The sequence below is a fragment of the Bidens hawaiensis genome, unplaced genomic scaffold (assembly GCF_021521415.1).
Source record: "Bidens hawaiensis isolate Kalapana, Puna unplaced genomic scaffold, B.hawaiensis_p1.1 tig00025597_1, whole genome shotgun sequence".
NCBI classification, from domain to species: Eukaryota; Viridiplantae; Streptophyta; class Magnoliopsida; order Asterales; family Asteraceae; genus Bidens; species Bidens hawaiensis.
The window spans coordinates 203,870-225,139 of record NW_027494096.1 but is presented as its reverse complement, the minus strand read 5'-3'; the positions used below and the strand labels follow the sequence as shown (position 1 = coordinate 225,139).

Genomic DNA, 21,270 nt, shown 5'->3' with positions numbered 1-21,270 from the left:
CCTATAAAACAGGAATATACTAAAATTTAATATCCGTTTTTTTAAAAGATATTATTTATAATTAAGAAACAATTTTATAGTAAAAAAATAGACGGGTCATGGGTCTCAACAAACCCAAATAGCTTTTAAACCGGGTTATAACATCTTATTTATTTGTGAAACTTTCATTATCAAATCTTAAAATTCCAAGTATATTATTAATTTTCTTACAATAAATAAAATTAAATTCAAAATTTATATAAAAATTAAAACAAATAATGTAAAGAAATCCCGTAATAATAAAATAAAACCTAGTAATAAATATATTAAACCAAAAAAAGTGAAAAACCACAATATTTACAAATGAAGTGAGACAAACAATTCAAAATAACTTTGGAATGATACACCCTCAAACCCAAACTTATTATTATTCTCATACATATAAAAGCCATAGATGAACTTGAACTGCAACAGCAGCAGCAAATGAACTAATAACTAGATCTTCTTCAAATAAACCCTAGATTATTATTATTATTATTATTATTATGATACATTACCATGGTGTTCAAAGGCAGATTCTTCTCTTCCAAGAAATCATCAGGCACTTCAAGCCCTGACTCATCCGACAGTCCAAGATCCATCAATTCCAATTCCAATTCACCAATCAGATCCAGCAAGAAACCACAACAAACCCTAATCAAAGACTCTCCGATCGGTCAAAATCAAGTCAAAGATGCTTCCTTTTCAAAACCCACATCAAATTCACCCTCAACTTCATCCCCAGCTTCCAACCGAAAGAACCCGGGTCCCAAAACCCAAGTTAACACCAACCCAATTGTCGCCGCGTCTCTCGGGTTGAATCGGATTAAGACGAGGTCGGGACCCTTGCCCCAGGAGAGTTTTTTAGGGTTTGGTAATAGTAATAATAGTAATAGTAAAGGGTCTTCCATTGGGGCGAGTAATTTGTCCAAGGCGAAAAGCGGTGCGGGCGGTGGTGGTGATGGTGGTTCGAAGAAGGCGGCGAGCTTTGCAGCTGCTGGTGATGTGAAGAAGATGCCGGCTTCGGTTGAGAAGACGCCTCCGGTGGGGCGTTCCCCGCTTAGAAATGGAGAGTCTTCTTCGGAAACTGGTATGGTTCTTTTCGCAAGTATGCGTTTTTAATGGTGTATATATATATATATATATATATATATATATATATATATATATATATATATATATATATGTATATATGTATATGTATGCTAGAGTTAAGCAACGGCTTTTAGCTGCTGGAGTTCAAACCTTAGAACCTAGACAGTATTTCAAAGAAGACACTAATTGACTTATTGACTCATTTTCCATAAATAGTATATTTTGATTTTTTCTAAATGTATCGATAGCGGAAGTTCGTAGTAGTAATTGTTTAGTGCTAAAATTGTAGTTAATAAACCAATGTAGATAAGGGCTCATAATTACAGGAGTACAGGACAAGTATTACGTCTTATATTAAAACATTCTTTAAGTTCATCTACTTAAACCCTTTGTTTATTATGATTAGAATTTATGATTTAAGCAAGCATGTCATTCTTAAGCTGTGTGTATCATTTTTGTAAGAGATTTTTTCATAAATCTCCTACATTTTTTTGTTAATATAATTCATCATATATATATGTGTGTGTGTGTGTGTGTGTGGTTTACATCATTTTTATGATTTTAAATCGTTATCATGGTCTATTTTACAAGTTTTAACTCTCGCAACCGACATAAATCATAACCATCATGAAATAAGTGTGAGAAGTATTTAGAAAATACTTGGACACCCAAAAAAACTGAAGGACATTTTGATGCGTGTGTGGTTTTCGCAAATAATATCTTACATCAACTGCTCTTAAAACACTTATCAAGAATATTCACTGGGTTCAGTCTGCAAGCACCTACACATTTGCCGGTAAATAAGTATTGTTAATATAAATTCGTGATCATGATGGGAGAATTATTTGTTATTTATAATGTATAAACATTTAGATTCTGCAAACGTATGAAACATTGATTTTTATGCAATGCTATTTTGGTACTATATTGATGAGATAAATTTAGGAGACCTGAAATAGTATTTTAAACTCTTGAAGTTGGGTCAGTTTAAGACAAAATTAACAGGATCACTTGACTTATGCTTAGGCTATAGCCTAGGTTTAATAAAGCGCGCCTAATGTTTCTGTGATTTGACCTTTTGATGATCCGTGTGCTGTAGTCCATGTAATTTGAGTTATTAAGTTTTCCCTGGTTTTGATTTTGAATCTAGTTTTGTGTTGCTTAATGAATCAGCTGCTAAGTTAGATTAGCTGTTGAGTTGTTGAATTAGACTGTTATAATGTTATATAGATTGTCAGCAGCTGCCTGTTGGATTAGTATTATAGGCATCTATTTTTTGTCAAATTAAAGCCAAAAATTTTAAACAGATAAGTTTCTTATAACATGTTATTGTTGTACACTTAGAAGTTACAACCTTTATCTATTTAAAATTATTGGCTTATGTTTTCTATTTGATATAAGCCAATTGACTTCCCTTTTTGAGTAGTAATTGTTTTATTAAGCAATTCAAAAGAAATTAAGTATGAGATCAGAGATTGTTTATCCATTTACCAGATATAAGTTCAAGTGGTTCACTTGAAGGTTTTCATCCAACCTATGTGTACATATATAACCTTTTTCACTTTTAGTTTATATGATAAAACTGCTTAGATTTTATCCAAGTGTAAAATATTTTGAGTTGTGCAATTACCTGAATAGGGCGCATGAAGACAAGGGGATTCTCTGGAAATTTGAGGAGTTCGGAAGTTTGTACTCCAGAGTTGACGGTAATTTTTATTTTCTTTCATAGTTATTTTTTTTATTAGCAGATGCTTTCTCCCTCTGTATGTTAACTAAATCATCAACTTTTGTCATTCTAGGCATCATATGATTGTGAAAACCCTAAGGAATCTGAATCACCTCGTTTTCAAGCTATACTTCGGGTTACAAGTGCACCTAGAAAGAGAGATCCAACCGACATTAAAAGTTTCTCCCATGAGTTGAACTCAAAAGGCGTACGGCCTTTTCCACTTTGGAAGCCTCGTGGTTTAAATAACGTAGAGGTAAACACATCACTCTCTAATATTAATATCTTTTTTCTGTTAAATACATTGTTGCTACATCATTCTTTGCAGGAGGTTTTGTCAATGATACATGGGAAATTTGATAAAGCAAAAGAAGAAGTAGATGCTGATCTGCATATATTTGCTGGCGATTTGCTTGGAATTCTAGAAAAGAATGCAGAAAGTCAACCACAATGGCAGGAAAACCTGGAGGATTTGCTTGTATTGGCTCAGAGGTGTGCAATGACATCACCTGGAGAGTTTTGGTTACAATGTGAAGGCATTGTTCAAGATCTTGATGATAGACGTCAAGAGCTACCAATGGGTATCCTAAAGCAACTTCATACGCGTATGCTTTTCATACTCACCCGATGTACACGGTTGTTACAGTTTCATAAAGAAACCGGGTTAGCTGAAGATGAACTCGTTCTTCAACTTCGCCAATCACTGCATTCGGCAGGTAAACATCTTCCAACTGGTGGTGTTAAACCACCATCATCCAGAAAGTTCTTCAGTCAAGAACAACACAGATCGGATTTGAAGAAAGAAAAGATTATAAAACCTGAAAACATTATAACTCCAAGTTCTTTAGAAACATCAAAAAACTTAGAATCTCCATCGGGAAGAGATCGAATGGCATCTTGGAAGAAATTCCCGACTCCAAGTGGGAAAAGCCCAAAAGTGGAAGTTGTGGAAAAACATACGGTCGTTAATAATATAGATTCAGATGTGGATTTGACTGCTTTAAAGCCACCTGAAATAATAAAAGACTCACATGCACAAACTAGCACTCCTTTTAAGCATCAACATCGGGTTTCATGGGGGCGGGGCGATCAACCGAATATTACAGACGAAAGTTCGATAATATGTCGTATTTGTGAAGAAGAGGTGCCTACATTGCACGTGGAAGATCATTCTAGAATCTGTGCGATTGCTGATCGATGTGATCAAATGGGTTTGCGTGTAGATGAGCGGCTTATTCGAGTTGCTGAAACCCTAGAAAAGTTAATGGCACAAAAAGATGTTAGAAGCCCAGATGGCGCGAAGGTGTCAAACTCGAGTGTTAATGAGGAGTGTGATATTGTGTCTCCAAAGCTTAGTGATTGGTCACGAAGAGGTTCAGAGGATATGCTTGACTCGTTTCCAGAAGCTGATAATTCTGTTTCAATGGAGGATCTTAAAGGTTTACCGTCAATGTCGTGTAGGACCCGTTTCGGGCCCAAGTCGGATCAAGGAATGACCACGTCATCAGCTGGTAGTATGACTCCTAGGTCACCCTTGATGACACCTAGGACTAGTCAGATAGACTTGCTGTTGTCAGGAAAGGGTGCTTACTCAGAACATGATGATCTTCCACAGGTACTTTTTTGTTTATTCATTATGAAAATTGAAGGAAATGATATCTTGATGCTGTTTATTTATATCTGTGTAGATGAATGAGCTGGCAGATATTGCCAGGTGTGCTGGAAATACACCTTTAGATGATGACCGGTCTTTGTCTTATCTGTTGAGTTGTCTTGATGACCTTAGGGTTGTCATTGACCGCCGAAGATTTAATGCTTTGACTGTTGAGACTTTTGGCGCACGCATAGAGAAGCTTATTCGGTTAGTTTTAGTTCACACATTTTTTTGAATCTCTTGCATTGTCATGTTCATCATTTGATAACATTATGAGTTATTTGTTACCGCCAGAGAGAAGTATTTGCAGCTTTGTGAGATGGTTGATGATGAAAAGGTTGATATCACAAGAACTGTTATTGATGAAGATGCACCATTGGATGATGATGTTGTGCGCAGCTTAAGAACCAGCCCCATGCATTCAGGAAAGGACCGCACATCGATTGATGACTTTAAAATTATAAAGCCAATTAGCCGTGGAGCTTTTGGCCGTGTCTTTTTGGCCAAAAAGAGAACAACAGGGGATCTTTTTGCTATAAAGGTGACTTCGCATCTTATACTAATCACAAGTTTATCATTTCTTTCTTTTATCTAATCTGGATTTGTTTGTAGGTTCTTAAGAAGGCTGACATGATCCGCAAGAATGCTGTTGAAAGTATATTAGCAGAGCGTGATATCTTGATATCGGTTCGCAATCCTTTTGTGGTAATGTTGTTTAGCTTCTATCATATTGCTTACATGTAAAATATTACTATATTCTTCTTCTTACTTGAGCTTCAATTGCTTCAGGTTCGTTTCTTCTATTCGTTTACATGCCGTGAGAATTTGTATCTTGTCATGGAATACTTGAATGGAGGTGATTTATATTCACTATTAAGAAACTTGGGCTGTTTGGATGAAGATGTTGCTCGTATATACATTGCAGAAGTGGTATGCGTATATTTTGGTGGAAATTTGAGTGTTGATACAGTGGTTACTATATTAATGATGTCATCTTTTGTTCAGGTGCTTGCTTTGGAATATCTGCATTCACTACGCGTGGTTCACCGTGATTTGAAACCGGATAATTTATTGATTGCACATGATGGTCATATTAAGGTATATAGCTTAAAAATGCTATTTTTTTGTAATAAATTGTAGGAATAAAGCATTGCATTTATGATTTAAACATTTACTCAAAATACCAGTTTTCAGTTTGCACTACATCACCAATGTAGAAAAAGTCAACATGGTCAAATTGTTACTGATACATTAGCTACCACGTCATCTTTATTGCTAACACTTTATAATATTTTGTGGTTTGAGCAGTTAACAGATTTTGGGCTTTCAAAAGTGGGTCTGATTAACAGTACAGATGATTTGTCTGGTCCAGCAGTGAGTGGTACGTCACTACTGGGGGATAATGAGTCTCAGTCATTATCTAGTAGTCAAGAAGAAAGACGAAAAAACCGGTCTGCTGTTGGCACACCTGATTATTTGGCACCCGAGATTCTTCTGGGAACTGGACATGGTTTGTTTGCAAACTTTTACAATATCTTGAAAGTTTATAGAGTGGAAAATATAATATATATATCTTATGTCTTATAGGTACATCAGCTGATTGGTGGTCTGTTGGTGTAATATTATTTGAGCTAATTGTTGGCATTCCTCCATTTAATGCAGAACACCCTCAGGTCATTTTCTTGTTTTTGTTCTTTCATATACAGTGTATGTCCCACAGTTGTAATCTAATTTATTCTTGCCTTTGGCTTTTTTGTTTATGTTTTGCAGATGATATTTGACAACATTCTGAATCGTAACATACCCTGGCCTGCAGTGCCTGAAGAAATGAGCCATGAAGCGCAGGATCTCATTGATCAGTAAGAGAAATATCTTAAACAACTACGATACTCTCAAACGTTTATTAATGTTGCGCTTTTGTTAAAATTTCATTGCTTTTGAAAGAGTTTTATGATTTGTGAAATAACTTGTGTAATCATTTTGCAGATTATTGACAGAAGATCCTAACCAGAGACTTGGAGCTAGAGGAGCAACCGAGGTATATTTGATGCTTTTTTTAAATCAACATTGGTAGTATACATTTGAATTTGATACTAAAGCTTATTAATTTGACATGTTCAGGTGAAGCAGCACCCATACTTCAGAGATATTAACTGGGATACACTTGCCAGACAGAAGGTGCACAAGATTTTCGTTTATAATTCATATTTACAATCACACCACATTAGAAGTGGATATGTTAAACGTGTCAAATGGGTTAGCGGGTCGACCTGTTTAATTAAGCATGTTATACATAACCGGTCAACCCTAACACGACCATTTATTACCAACCCAAAACCTGATTATTTTCGTGTCATGTCGGAAATTGTCACCTGTAATTTTGAACTAATGATGTGACTAATTTGTGGCAGGCTGCATTCATTCCTTCATCAGAGAGTGCACTGGATACTAGTTATTTCACGAGTCGGTACACGTGGAATAACTCAGAGCAGGTATACGCAGGAGCCAGTGAAACTGATAATTCTAGTGATGATGGAAGCATGAGTGGTACCAGTAGCTGCATAAGCAATCACCGTGATGAAGTGGTCAGTAGCTTTATAATTATTTTATAAAACATGAATAATTATAATTAAATCTTATTTGACTGTTTTTTTTTTCTGAGTGACAGGCTGATGAGTTTGGGGGTCTTACTGAACTTGATTCAGGATATGCTGTTAACTACTCTTTTAGCAATTTCTCCTTCAAGGTATTATTATCATTATTTCATTTTCTGTTTGACATAATTTAATATCTGATTCAGTTATAATATTCATATGTATATGATTAAAGTTACTAAATGATACGGTTAATCCTTAAAATCAAAATTATTAATATATATTAGCATAATTATGTATATATAAGTAAAATGATTAATACTAAACGAGCCAAGCTTGTAAAACACTCATAATTATGCGTATATAAATAAAATAATAATTAATTCAAGCATTGTATATTTCAAACCTTGATCCAGTATTTGACCTTTTAATATAAGAACATTATTACTAACATTATCTCTTTCTTATGGTTGCTTTAGAATCTGTCACAACTTGCATCAATCAACTATGATTTGCTGACTAAAGGCTTGAAGGATGATCCGCCTACAAACGGATCCGGATCTGGGTCGGGATCTCCTTTTTGAAATGGATATTTTTGTGCTCTGATCTGATTTCAAACATCAGCATGCTGTTGGTTGTATATATACATTGTAAATGTATGTTATGCCTTTCTTTGAGTAACTTTTAGGCTATTTCAACAAATTATGAGATGATGTGATTTTGTGTTTCAGATGTAGAAATAGCTATACGATACATGAGGATGGATTGTCTTTCTATCCATGTTCTGCTTTGAGGAGGCAGGTTTATGATATTACAGTCACAAATTTATCATAAAAATATTATTATGTTTTTGACTTTTGACTTATGGATGGTAAAACTCAAATACACAAGATAATAATCATAAAGCAGTATAGTTCCAACAAATTTACTTAACACTTATATTTTTTTCTTTTCGAATAACAAAATCGCTTTTTTAAGACTTAATAATGTTTTTGAACTGATTCTTATTTGTTTAAAATGATTTTTTCTTAAATGAAACAATTATGAAACTTGATTATTGGTCTATTTGAACTTGAAAGTAAGCAAGTGTCATGTGTTTTTATTTAGTCATTTAACATTTATAACAGAAGTGGTCGTGCAGTTAGGAAAAAGTTTTAAGGGCATGAATTTACAGCTGTGAAAAAACTCGGTTGCTCTCATGATAGATGATTCATGTTTACAAGATCAAAGACTAAATGACACTAGTATATTAACCTCAGAACTTGATTAGTACTCAACGGTTACAAGCGTATGCATTTTTCTTCACAAACTAATACATATTTTCGTAATTAGTTTCCATTTTATTTGCTCCTAGAATGCGCGAATTAAACAGAATACAACAAAGATATTGTATATAACCAAGAGGCACAAAGGGCTTATTAAAATAGATGCAGATTTAGAAGTAGGATTAGATGGTTGAGGGTGAATGTGTTGGAAACAAAAAGAAAAGAAAAAAACTGAACGGTGTTCGCTGAGAACGGCAAATAAAGTAAAAATGAAGGCTCCACCCTATTTGTTTCTTCAAACTAGTTTGTCCTTAAAAGTAAAAACGTGTTTTGGCATCTCCAGGCAATATAATGCTAAATGCTTCAAGATATCCACATATGACACTATGTAAGATCTATGTTTCCTATGACATTTTGACCAAAAACCATCAACATTGCTTGTTATGTACATATTAAGGTGCTTATCGTTAAAAATATTGGAAAATCACCCAATGAAATGTTTAAAAAGAATAACCTTTTATAGGATTTTAAAATACCATGGGTGTTTTATACTTAACACCAAGGAACAACTCTCAAAATTTGCTCCAAAATAATATTGAGTGATTTTTTGGATACTCTACAATCAAAGATCTATAAGATTTTCAACAAACGAACAAAAGTGATGGTAGAATCATTGGATGTTATGAACTTATGTTTAATGAGACTTCGTCAGTACCGTCTACTTCTAGTCCTTCACATTTATTTGAGCTTGATCCTTGCCTGTTCTTATTTAACATGTTTAAAAGGTTGCTGTAGATACTAACAAAATTATTTAACGATTAATGATGAAATAAGTTTATTGAAGAAGTACAAAGAGTCTTGGATTATATACTAAATCTATGAACAAACATCTGGTATCATCGCCAGTTCGTGGGGAGATTGTTGGATTCAATATTTCTAAGAACCGGTACTCACTAAACTATACTTCTGGTAAGCAAAACTACGATGATTGATGAGAGAGATGGGATCAAAGTGTTGATGAGTGGAGAGCTGATGAGTAAATGAGTCGCTATAAGTTGATCCTGCTGACAGGGTTTTTGTTGCTGAAAAGTGTATTACCACTAGTAGTGTAACTTGCTACTCACATTTAGTTACCATTGAAGATCACTTTTCGGTAATGAAGATAATACCGCTAAAGAAGATTTTGCCGCCAATGTATTCCATGTAGTTACATCCAAGTTGCTAGCACTTGTTGCTGGTGGGTGAGTTGTCTTTGATGAGGTACTCATGAAGAATAAGTAGAACATGCCACTAATGACAAGTTATCACTAATGACTAATGAGGATTAAGGGGCTTGCCAGTTGCCACTAGATAAAAAGTGAAGCAAGTTATTCGTTGATGAAGATTTCTCGATGATAATCAAGTCGTGATATTTGTATATTCATTTTTAGAAACGTTTTTGTAACGAAAGATATGAACATACAACAGGTTCATGATAAAACATATCATAAATCTCCCACCATGGTCCAAGTACAAGTAGCAAGAAAAACCTTATGATGTTTTAAAGAAACCTCCAAAGAAGTGATAGAAATTTGATAGATTTAGAGGGCGAGACCAGTATCGGGGATACTCCAATTCATTTTATGAAATTTACTAGCTCAACACGAGTCTAAATAAGCCTGCGCTGCGTCACCTATCACTCGCTGCCAAAACCGCCAGTCACAACCTCCCAAAATAGCCTCCACTGAACTACTTATAACATTAACCAAATTGTAGATGACACGAATGCAATGGTGAGAGGAAGACAATTACAATAACTAATAAACTCAAACAACAGATTCAATGGGGAATAATAAAGATAGAAACCACTGTTAAGGTCATGTTAGTATTCACTCACCAATTGCATACATATATACATTATTATAACAAATGACTATTGGTAGCTCAAAATGCGGTTTCTCCTAGTCAATATGGATGACCTAATGTTGAAAAGGACATCAATTGGTCCCGGTGCTGGAATAAATGTTTACCTAATATACAATATACAGTTTATGCAGTTTCCTATTATAACCTCAATAAAAGTCAACTTTTCGGTATCCCTGCAAATCATGGTTATGTGACCAACACCTGCGAATAATCATACAGTGTCATAAGTTAGTTTATGAAGACAAAATAATCATAATTGACTTTTAGAGTGAGGCATGATGCCTTGCAAATTCAGATTTTTAAATACACAATCCGACATGTTGTAACAATTTTGAGAATAAAAGACAGGAATGGGGCTCATAGATATTTGAATTTTGGTTCATAGTCTAATTTCTAAAAGTTATATCAAAAGGAACCAATAATAATATTAATCGTTTCTTACCATGATAACAATTAACAGGTTGGTCATGTCAACTGGTTCATGTTCGTGTAATAGACTTTTAAGCTGGTGGAAGTGAGCGGCGACAAGTAGGGCACTCCATCTTTATATCCATCCATCTTTGTAAACAACCCGAGTGGAAAAAATGATCACAAGGAGTAACCTATGAACAGCATTTAGTTAGATTCAAATAACATACCATCATTATCTCTCGATAATATAAGTATTTAAAACTGCAGTATAACTGTATAATATAAAATATTTAATAACAATTTTCTTGACCTAATGATGAAAGTAACTAAATAACTAGATCTTTGCATCACATACCATGCAATCATCAGGACGTTGAGTGAGATCAATTGCAGTCATGCAAATGACACAATCGGGAATGTTATTTGAATCGCGATCAACCCTTCTAAAATAACAGTATTTCTCAGGCAAAATCTGCAACAAAAATGAAATGTGAGCAAAGAAACTAAAGTAAAATCATGCTTGTCACAGGTCAAATATGTGTGGATAAAAACAAAGGGTATTTTTGTATATAATCTATTGAATGGAGTCGGGTTGAACCACAAGCACATTTTCTGTCCGAATTTTTATTCTTTTATCAACATCTAATATGATTCAAAAAACAAATTTTTAAATCCAAATCTTAAAAAATAAACAATGTATGGAATAAAAATAAGAGTGTGGATGGGTGAGAAATATAAAGAAAAAAAAATTATATTTATACTTTGCACATATAAAGATCATAAAACTTTTTGTATCAGGTACTTTTTTATCCTTCTAAAGAGTTGTTCAACGATGTAATTTATTAATGAACATAGTTTCTTCAAAATTATGTATGTTATATATAAGAGTTAATCCTTTTTTGAATAAACAATCCACATCACTTATTTTATTATTCCATGTCATCTATGTAAACTTGTAACTAGAGGTGGCAAATGGGTTGGGTTGGGTCAAAACGGGTCATGGGTCGGAACGGGTTAGGGTTGAAACGGGTTAGGGTCAAAACGGATCACTTAAAAAAAGGGTTGTTTTGGTTCGGGTCGGAACGGGTTAGGGTCAACAGGTTCGGGTTATAACGGGTCAAGGTTGGAACGGGGTCAAAAAGGGTTTGGGTCAAAACTCTTTTAAGCGATTTTTTAGTTCGTTTCAGCGCGTAACAGCTCGTTTAAGCGATTTTTTCAGTTCGTTTCAGCACATAACAGCTCGCTTAAGCGATTTTTTAGTTCGTTTCAGCGCGTAACAGCTCGTTTAAGCAATTTTTCAGTTCGTTTCAGCGCGTAATAGCTCGTTTAAGTGATTTTTCGGTTCGTTTCAGCGCGTAACAGCTCGTTTAAACGATTTTTCAGTTTGCTTCAGCGCGTAACAGCTTGTTTAAGCGATTTTTCAGTTTGTTTCAGCGCTTAACAGCTCGTTTAAGCGATTTTTCATTTCGTTTCATCGTGTAACAGCTCGTTTAAGAGATTTTTCAGTTCGTTTCAGCGCGTAACAGCTCGTTTAAGCGATTTTCCAGTTCGTTTCAGCGCGTAACAGCTCGTTTAAGCGATTTTAAAGTTCGTTTCAGCGTGTAACAGCTCGTTTAAGCGATTTTTCAGCTCGTTTACGCGCGTAACAGCTCGTTTAAGCGATTTTCAGTTCGTTTCAGCGCGTAACAGCTCGTTTAAGCGATTTTTCAGTTCGTTTAAGCGGTTTTTCAGTTCGTTTCAGCGTGTAACAGCTCGTTTAAGCGATTTTAAAGTTCGTTTCAGCGTGTAACAGCTCGTTCAAGCGATTTTTCAGTTCGTTTCCGCCCGTAACAGCTCGTTTAAGCGATTTTTCAGTTCGTTTCAGCGCGTAACAGCTCGTTTAAGCGATTTTACAGTTTGTTTCAGCGCGTAACAGCTCGTTTAAGCGATTTTACAGTTTGTTTCATCGCGTAACAGCTCGTTTAAGCGATTTTTCAGTTCGTTTCAGCGCGTAACAGCTCGTTTAAGCGATTTTTCAGTTCGTTTCAGCGCGTAACAGCTCGTTTAAGCGATTTTTCAGTTCGTTTCAGCGCGTAACAGCTCGTTTAAGCGATTTTTCAGTTCGTTTCATCATGTAACAGCTCGTTTAAGCGATTTTTTCAGTTCGTTTCATCATGTAACAGCTCGTTTAAGCGATTTTTCAGTTTGTTTCATCGCGTAACAGCTCGTTTAAGCGATTTTTCAGTTTGTTTCATCGCGTAACAGCTCGTTTATGCGATTTTTCAGTTCGTTTCAGCACGTAACAGCTTGTTTAAGCGATTTTTCAGTTCATTTCAGCACGTAACAGCTCGTTTAAGCGATTTTTCAGTTCGTTTTAGCATCAAATAGCTCGTTTAAGCGATTTTTCAGCTCGTTTCAGCACTTAACAGCTTGCTTTAGCGATTTTTCAGTTCCTTTCATCACTTAACAGCTTGTTTCAGCATGTTTTTGTTTCGTTGTTGTCGACATTTCAGTTTCGGTTAATTTGTCGTTTTTTTTTGAACGAGGACAACGGACGAAACGTTTTAGTTTTTTTACATTTTTTGTTTTTGTTTTATTTTTTGAGTTATGATTTTTTTATTAATTTTTTTAATATTTTTTGATGATTTCTATTAAGATCAAAATCCCTCAAAAAAAATTCAAATAAAAAATTATAACTCAAAATATAAACAAATAACGAAAAAAGTAAAAAAACCAAAATATTTTCACCGTTAACCTCGTTCATCAAAAAAAAAAAAAACCCGACAAATTAACCGAAACCGAAATGTCGACGAAAACGAATCAAAAACCTTAATCGACCCGTCTAGTGCGAAAACTCGAAAGAAACCGAAACCCAACCCGTCCAGTGCTAAAACTCGTGTCGGCACGAAAGCTGATCCGAGCCGAAACCTAAACCGATATCGTTTCAATCTAAAACTCATTTCAACCCAAACATGTCACTTTTCCTTAATACACTAACCCACATCGACCCATGTAGTTAAATTTGTCAACCTATTTTGACCCAAAAATAAGAATGTGGAATTTCAAGTGACCCATTTTGACCCATTTAATTACAACCTATGACCCAATTCAACCCATTTGAATTTTAAAACAACCCAAATTGACCCATTTGGAATGGTTTGGGTCAAGGTTGCCACCCCTACTTGTAACCTACAAAAGATACCAAATTTCACAGCATTAGAACACAAATGAAGGTTGGGTGATTTATCCTTTACATAAAAAAGTTTGATTGACGTTAGTAAAACATCTGGAGAAACTTGGTTACTATTTGATGATATTTTCCGTTCACATAATTACAATGGTATATTTAAATCCAAATCTTTAAAACAAAATGATTTATTGTATAAAAAGAAGAAACCTGGCGAGGAATAAAACAACGGGATCCAAGATAGTGTTGTAAAATGAGAACCGCAGCTTGAAATGCAACAAGAAGACCCAAAGTAACACACCACTTGTAATCGGGTTGGATTCGCATGAAGTTATGAGGACACCCGAACACATACAAAGGAATTGCAAGGCGAGTCAGGGACATCCCTACTATATAATGCGGATGCAACGGTTTTCTTGAATCACCAATAATGTTACTCACTATTTGTGGAACCCAAAACAAATGAAAAACTACAATAATACCCCTCAAATATCTGTGGAATTCATACATCACCAGAATACCACCTAAAAGGATCCCATCTGCCAAATAAATACAGAAGTTTTTTTAGTACATTACAGATCACGCGACACAACTAGCAAATGTCATGTGGAAAATGAACAATGAGACTAGCCATTTTAAAAAGTACGTTACCAAAAATTAAACTTTCTTACATTTTACAAATGTAGAATAATAGCATTTAATGAAACCCTAATGTTGGGGGGGGGGGGGGGGGGGGGGGTTGGGATTCCTTATTTTACCTCCTTATAATTTTTCATTAAGTTAATAAGTTACAACATTGTAACTTATGAAACTTTTCCTCTCACAATATAAGCAATCCCAAACACTTTATTACTTTTCAAAAAGTCAATAAGTTATAAGTTGGTGAAAATAAGCAATCCCAAACACCCCCTTACTAGAGTGAACCTTAACCCCTCTACCCCCCCCCCCCCACCCCCAGTTTGATGCGATCTTATGCATGATGTGGCGTTTATGTAGTTGACCAGTATCTGAACAAATTGCAATGGGTCTTAAGTCTTTCAAATCTGATCATCAGTTGAACAATGGGTTTTGTATTTAAAAAAATTAGACCAACAATTGAACAAGTCTGGTCAGAGATTATGAGAATTATATTTTAGTGTCTAAAAGTAATCAAGTTAAAATATCATCCATAAATAATTTTTTAGTATATTCTAAATGAAGAATGCCGCATGTGTTTTTGGGATCAAAACGCATTCAATCGCCACATGCTTTATAACACCCCCCCCCCCCCGCGGCATGGGGCACACACACACAAAGACAAGTGTTAAAGAGTTACTTAACACCTAGCTTGTATACTACTATCTAATATAAAACTGACGCTGAAAATGGACAAATAGCTAAATCTGATTAGAAAACAAGAAATTGGCATATAAGTTGATTTAAATGGTGTTTGTCACAAACTTTAAAAAAGAGAGAAATGATTGTAAGAGAAATACTTACAGAACCGACTGTAAAGAAGTGACAGTTCACGTCTCATTGCTTCCCAACCCTCTCCATTAGTTATAGACCGATTGGCTTTCCAAATAGCAAGAAGATACCTCATCTCAAATATTGAGAACACCACAAACTTGAAAAATGCAGCAGTAGCAAAAGCATTAAACAGTGATTCTGCAAACCAAACAGCTAATACATTTAATATGTGTTTGCAGAAGACAAAACATATTGACTAAAGTACTAACAAAAGGACATCAAATAGTCAAATGAAGCACAAGCATACCAACTAATATCCCTGCAGTCAAATGTAAAAGACAAAGATATGCATCCATGATAGCCTGTTGTCCAATCATCAGAACTGATACTTTCGCAGCCCCCTTGCATTTAAAATATATATACATTAATATTTAATAATAATACTAGAACTTAACTATCTGCAGGAATACAAGTAGAAGTTATGAAAATCTTACAGATTGTGTATTACTATGCTCCATTTGCCTAATTAACAGAAGAACCTGGAGAAAAGAAATCTGATACACAGAATAGTTTAAGGAGCAACAATAAAGCAGTCGATGATTTTTATATAACATAAGTATGCCTCAACTGATTCAGGATACAAAGGTAACCATTAAGGTGTAATTGACTGCTTTGTTGTAATAAACTTCTATGTTAACAGATGTAGCATTCATTAGCATGGGTGAGAAGCAATCTCCATCATCATCAGCAGATGGGCTCTCCATTAACCCTTCCATATAATAACAATCATGCTCTACATCTAACAAAAATGATTTCAACATTACTAGCAAAGTACGTTATTATAAATATAAGAAAAGTATAGTTTTATTGGAGAATTAATTAATACCATTTTGAGTAGATGGTACACGAGAAATTTGAGCAGAGATTTCAACATTGCAGTGTTTGTCGATGTCACTAATTGGGGCTGCAACAACAAACTCATAACTTTGTTGGGAAATAAAATTAATAAAGAACAAAGTGTGGGTTAAGGAAGAAAACGTACATTGTGTATTCTTTCTGATTTTATCTTGTGAGGACTCCTGGAAGACTTGTGATGAGAAAACTCCAAGCTGGAATTGTGTAAAGAAAGTGAGCAATAAACAAAAATAATTTGTATGATGATATTGTGATCATAAATAAGATATAAAGATTACCAAGTGGTATGGATTGGATAATATATAATCCTCTTCTTGACCAGACTCTCCGTCTCTACCGCTGCAATACAATACATCTTTAAATATGTTTCATTTCATCAACATACTATTAATGTATAATCAACATCTTTCATATAAAGCAACAGGATGAAAGTAAAACAAAGGAAAGAAAACAAATTATTTTGAGGTTGTGACACTGCTGACATAGTTGCTAAGAGTGAAAAAATAGATAAGTCAATCTTCATGAAAGTATAATTTGGCTTAAAAGATTCCCCTTTGACTCAACTATGAACTGCTAGAATATATTAGTGTTATACACTCCTACATGAAAAGGGCACGTTAGGGTTCCTAGGATGTTCATCTCCATATCTAACCGTCTATATCGGGCACTTATGCAAGAGTTCAAGGCACATCGTTCACCAACTCACGTGTAGAATAGACTGCACACAAAGGGAGGAATTCTTTATAGTTGTCACTCTTTCTAGACTTAATCCCGAGTGTCTACTAGACATACTGTGAGAGAGACCTTCATACGATTACTAAATATGACTAGAACCAGTGTTCTAACCCAGCTCCTGCATTTGTGGTTGGTAACGGAAGAGGGAAATCAGGGACGAACAATACACAGTTATATCACGACAGGTGCCCAATAGATTATTAGAAGAGGGTATGGGATACAAGAACGAACACTACTACTTGAATGGATCTCATCCATTGGTTGCAATTGGTTATACAGTAAGATTACACTACCTTCATCACCTCTATAACAATTCATCTATTTCAAAGTTAAAGAACTTAGCATCAAGCATGTCATCTTTGTCTTCTTTTGACGCGAGTGTTATCAAGTAAGAAAACACACCCTTGTTTTTCCTCTAAGAGAGCTGATTATCCTTAATTCTTTTTTTTCTACCACAATGATATTTGAAATCCTAGTCAAACGAGTCATACTTTGGGCTTTCAATACTAGCAGCAAGTCATGTCTATTATCGATGTAATTGGAATCTTGGATTTTCTTAGATAAAACGTTTTATATTATCTAAATTTTTTACAAAATGCTAAAATAAAACCCAATTTGGCACGACTATATTACCTTAAAATGTGACAATGCACATGGAACTTCTGTACATTCTTTGTACCCTTAAACTTAACAAAATAGAGTTGTTCACAGAAAAAAAAAATCAGAATCTAGTTGAAACTACTTGCAAACGTTTTAAAGTTTTAATTGATTTCAACACTTACATTGTTCCTACTACATAATATTCTATAAACTACATGGCATCCTCAAGTATTACAGTATCACATCATTCCATGGTTCTATTCAATTTCAAACCCCTTATCAGTTATCATCTCTTGCTTCATCCTCTTGGGTATGCCTTCCACAGCACACACAAAAACGTGTGTATATAACTTTTATATTCAAAACATGCACACATTATATTTCCGTTTATGGTGTGTTGCTTCCTCTTTCTACTATTAGTTTTCTTCCAAAATAATATATATATATATATATATATATATATATATAATTTAAAGTACATATGATTATGATAAACGCAAAAAGTGTGTTGAAAATTTGCTAAACTTGACACGTAACATAAGCATATGGATTGAGGTAAGGACAAATTTGGTTTTCAGGGTAAGAAGCAGGAATATGGGAGTAGTCGTTGCTGCTATAACTAGACATATGCTTTCATGCTTCAGAAATTATACATTTTTAGTTAGTCATTACATATGCTAATATGTTGCCATGTAACTGTTATATATGTTCAATTGCCTGAAAACAGAGAAGATATGGTACCTGTTGACTACCAATCGAAGTTGTCTGAACGGCCATATATATACTCCTTCTACTCTAATTTGGACACGACCAACTTCAGGTTCATTATCAAATACGTCATGGAAAATCATTACACCCTGTCATGTCAGGAACAAAAAGTTCTATTACAAATCCAGAATTCCTTATAATAAAAAAGGAGAACAATAAAACATCATTTGTAGCCTTTAGTGTGAAAGAAATATTTGAAGCTATCAATCTTGATACGTAACAACAATATGATCATAATACCTGAACATAATGTACACCATTTATCTTAGTTGGCCTAGTGATCAATTCCAAAACAGAACTCCCACTTGATTTCTTAAAATCTGGAGACCTACTAGACGTATTAGAAGACTGGAGAAACCTCCAAGCCCCTGATGGATAGCATAAAAAAGAAAAACAGTCAGTTATATAAACCCTAGTTAAAATATCTTGATATTCATGTAATAAAGTGAAAATAAGCATTTGATACAAATTTATTAGAGCTAATTCTAACTTACAAACCTCTGTATGTCCCGGTTATATTCCATGCAAAGAATGGGCCCACATCATTATCATCTTTCCTTGCAACAAGCCACTGAAAGAACCAGAGAGGGTTAAATTACATTTTACTCCATCTTGATATTTCAATACCAAGAACAATTGTGATTATGATGTTTCTAGCAAACAGAATATAAGAGTCACCGATATCACGGATTGAAGTACTTTGATTTTTGTGGCAAACAAACCATAGATCTTGTTACTATCCTTTACAAGAATGGACAGTGCCAAGTGGAATGACATGTTTAGCATTTACACAGAATAGTCCTTTAGTTATTTTATCGCATAGCAGACGACAAAGTACAAAGATTAACACTGACAGTACCGATCTTGAGTTTCAGATTGCAAACATCCATGAAACATGTATAGTATTGCTGCAATAAGGCTGTAAACCATGCTGATATCTGTATATTAATGCATATGGAAACTTTCAAGTAACAAGTAACTTCTTTATACAATTAGGTTGTAATACCATATTACCATGCTGATTTCTATTGTAGCATGACAAGCTATGGTGTTCACTTTACTTTTGGACTACTGTTTAGTATACAATTGAAATATTTGTATGTTAATTAACAAGGTAGAAAATGTCATTTTGGTATATAATATTCAAAGACACTTAATAACTAAATATAAAATACATTTTCTACCTTGTCAATTAGCAAAAAAAATATTTCAATCGTCTAGCAAAAAACAGTCCAAAAGTAAAGTGAACATCATAGTTAGTCATTCTATCATAAAAGTTCACATGGTATTACAACATAAATTGTATAAAGACGGTGTTTGTTACTAGACCGCTCCAACATCCATCAATATATAGATATCACCATGGAATTTAAAGCCTAAATAACAACAATCATATACATGTTTTGTGGATGTTTGCAATCCAAAACAAAAGATCGATACTGGTGGTGTTGCAAAGGTTGCCACTTGCCTAACAGTAAGCAATAAGATAACAAAAGGTATATATAGTTATATACAATTTAATAGCATAAAAGACGAATCTAACACACAAGTTACGTCAATCGTTGATTCGTTTCTAGAGTCTGCATAAACACGCGTCGTTTCAGGAATAAAAAAGGTATCAAACTGAATTCAGTGAAACTAATTCTCTTTAATTCTAATTTAGTCATCATAAACAGTTATAAACAACATTTAACTGTTACAAACCCTAATAACAAGCTTAAAAGAGTAAGTGTAAACCCTAACCTCATCGCCCGGAGCTCGCTCTCTCAAAGGCCTTAATCCATTAGCCGCCCGTAAAACCGACAACACGCAACACAACAGCCCAAACAAAACCCTAACTTCCTTCACCTTCAACTCCATAAACCCTAACTTATCCGATCACACAGAGATAAATCACAATCGGCGAGCAGATTCGCACAGCAAACACATAGATTATAAGTATAATTATAATAATAGTAATAATATTGAAGGAAGGAAGTATGAAAGCGAGTGTTGCTTGAAATGAAGTCAACAACAGCCGATAGATAAGAGAAAATGAGAGGTTAACAACCGATTAAGGCGGTCAGGTTGTTGCAACAAGAATCAATTCACAAGTCAATTAGTTTAACTGCAGAAAATAATAATAATAAAATTAACTGATTTGATTTGAGTGAGTAGTAGTTGTGGTGATGATCGTTGGTACTTATACATGTTATTATAGCAATCGTACAGAGAAACTCAATCACGTTGACCAAAAGGTTCAGTAATTACACGTGTTTGGCACGTGAAAAAGTAAAAACGAACAACTTACATTAATCGTAATATATAATAATATAACCGTGAAAAACATTATCTTTTACAGTTTTTTTAATAGTTAATAAAGTAGAGATTTAAATAAAACAATCAAGAAATGTAAATTAGAAAGGAGGAAGGCTTAAGATGGATTCAAACCTGCGATACATGGTTTAATATGCAACAAACTAACTCACTCCATCAACATAAGGGGTGAATAGTCGGATTTAAGTGTCTTTATGCTCTACTTACTAACGGTTAAATGGAGTAAAAAAGAGTGACATGTGACCTCTTGTATTAAATTTTTATCGAAATGTTTCTACTTCAAACCACACAACACTTAATGATCCATGACCATTTATACGAGCAGAATGAAGCCTAATACTACGTCAATAAAAAGTTAGCAATTGTTCTAAAGAAATAAATTTCATTCAAGTTTCACTTACCTTTGGAAAACTACGAGCGTGAATCTTTGAAAAAACACGAATCTAACAAGAAACTTATGGGCCTAGGTTTAGCATAGACAATTTCGGATCAGTTTAAGGTGAGCCCAAAAGTACGTTTAGCCAAATCGTTTGTGTTTATGTCAACCCAATGGGGGTTCACGAATTAATTTGTTTATCCGTCTTATTTTTCTAATATAATTTTATGTAAAACTTAAGCTATATGAGTATTTTTATTGATAACTTATTATTGAG

General features: G+C 34.4%; 2 protein-coding genes across 2 annotated transcripts; one reads left to right on the top strand and one right to left on the bottom strand.

The window, feature by feature from the left end:
- Positions 1-475: 475 nt before the first annotated feature.
- On the top strand, positions 476-7,912 carry LOC143571872 (putative serine/threonine protein kinase IREH1). The gene is made up of 17 exons (XM_077057185.1): positions 476-1,108; positions 2,752-2,819; positions 2,913-3,095; positions 3,168-4,454; positions 4,528-4,700; positions 4,788-5,034; positions 5,106-5,198; positions 5,283-5,423; positions 5,499-5,591; positions 5,802-6,003; positions 6,081-6,166; positions 6,264-6,352; positions 6,480-6,531; positions 6,615-6,671; positions 6,905-7,078; positions 7,162-7,239; positions 7,567-7,912. Exons 1-17 carry the CDS (start codon positions 538-540, stop codon positions 7,669-7,671), a joined length of 3,699 nt encoding a protein of 1,232 aa, XP_076913300.1. The 5' UTR covers positions 476-537; the 3' UTR covers positions 7,672-7,912.
- A 2,240-nt stretch (positions 7,913-10,152) lies between these two features.
- Positions 10,153-20,462, bottom strand: LOC143571873 (transmembrane E3 ubiquitin-protein ligase FLY2-like). The gene is made up of 15 exons (XM_077057186.1): positions 20,045-20,462; positions 18,800-18,872; positions 18,542-18,669; positions 18,275-18,390; positions 16,477-16,537; positions 16,326-16,392; positions 16,170-16,247; positions 15,925-16,082; positions 15,778-15,837; positions 15,591-15,684; positions 15,314-15,481; positions 14,045-14,373; positions 11,024-11,140; positions 10,700-10,859; positions 10,153-10,458 (listed from the first exon to the last, which is right to left on the bottom strand). The coding sequence occupies exons 1-14, from the start codon at positions 20,159-20,161 to the stop codon at positions 10,758-10,760; spliced, it is 1,668 nt and encodes a 555-aa protein (XP_076913301.1). The 5' UTR covers positions 20,162-20,462; the 3' UTR covers positions 10,153-10,458; positions 10,700-10,757.
- Positions 20,463-21,270: the final 808 nt, after the last annotated feature.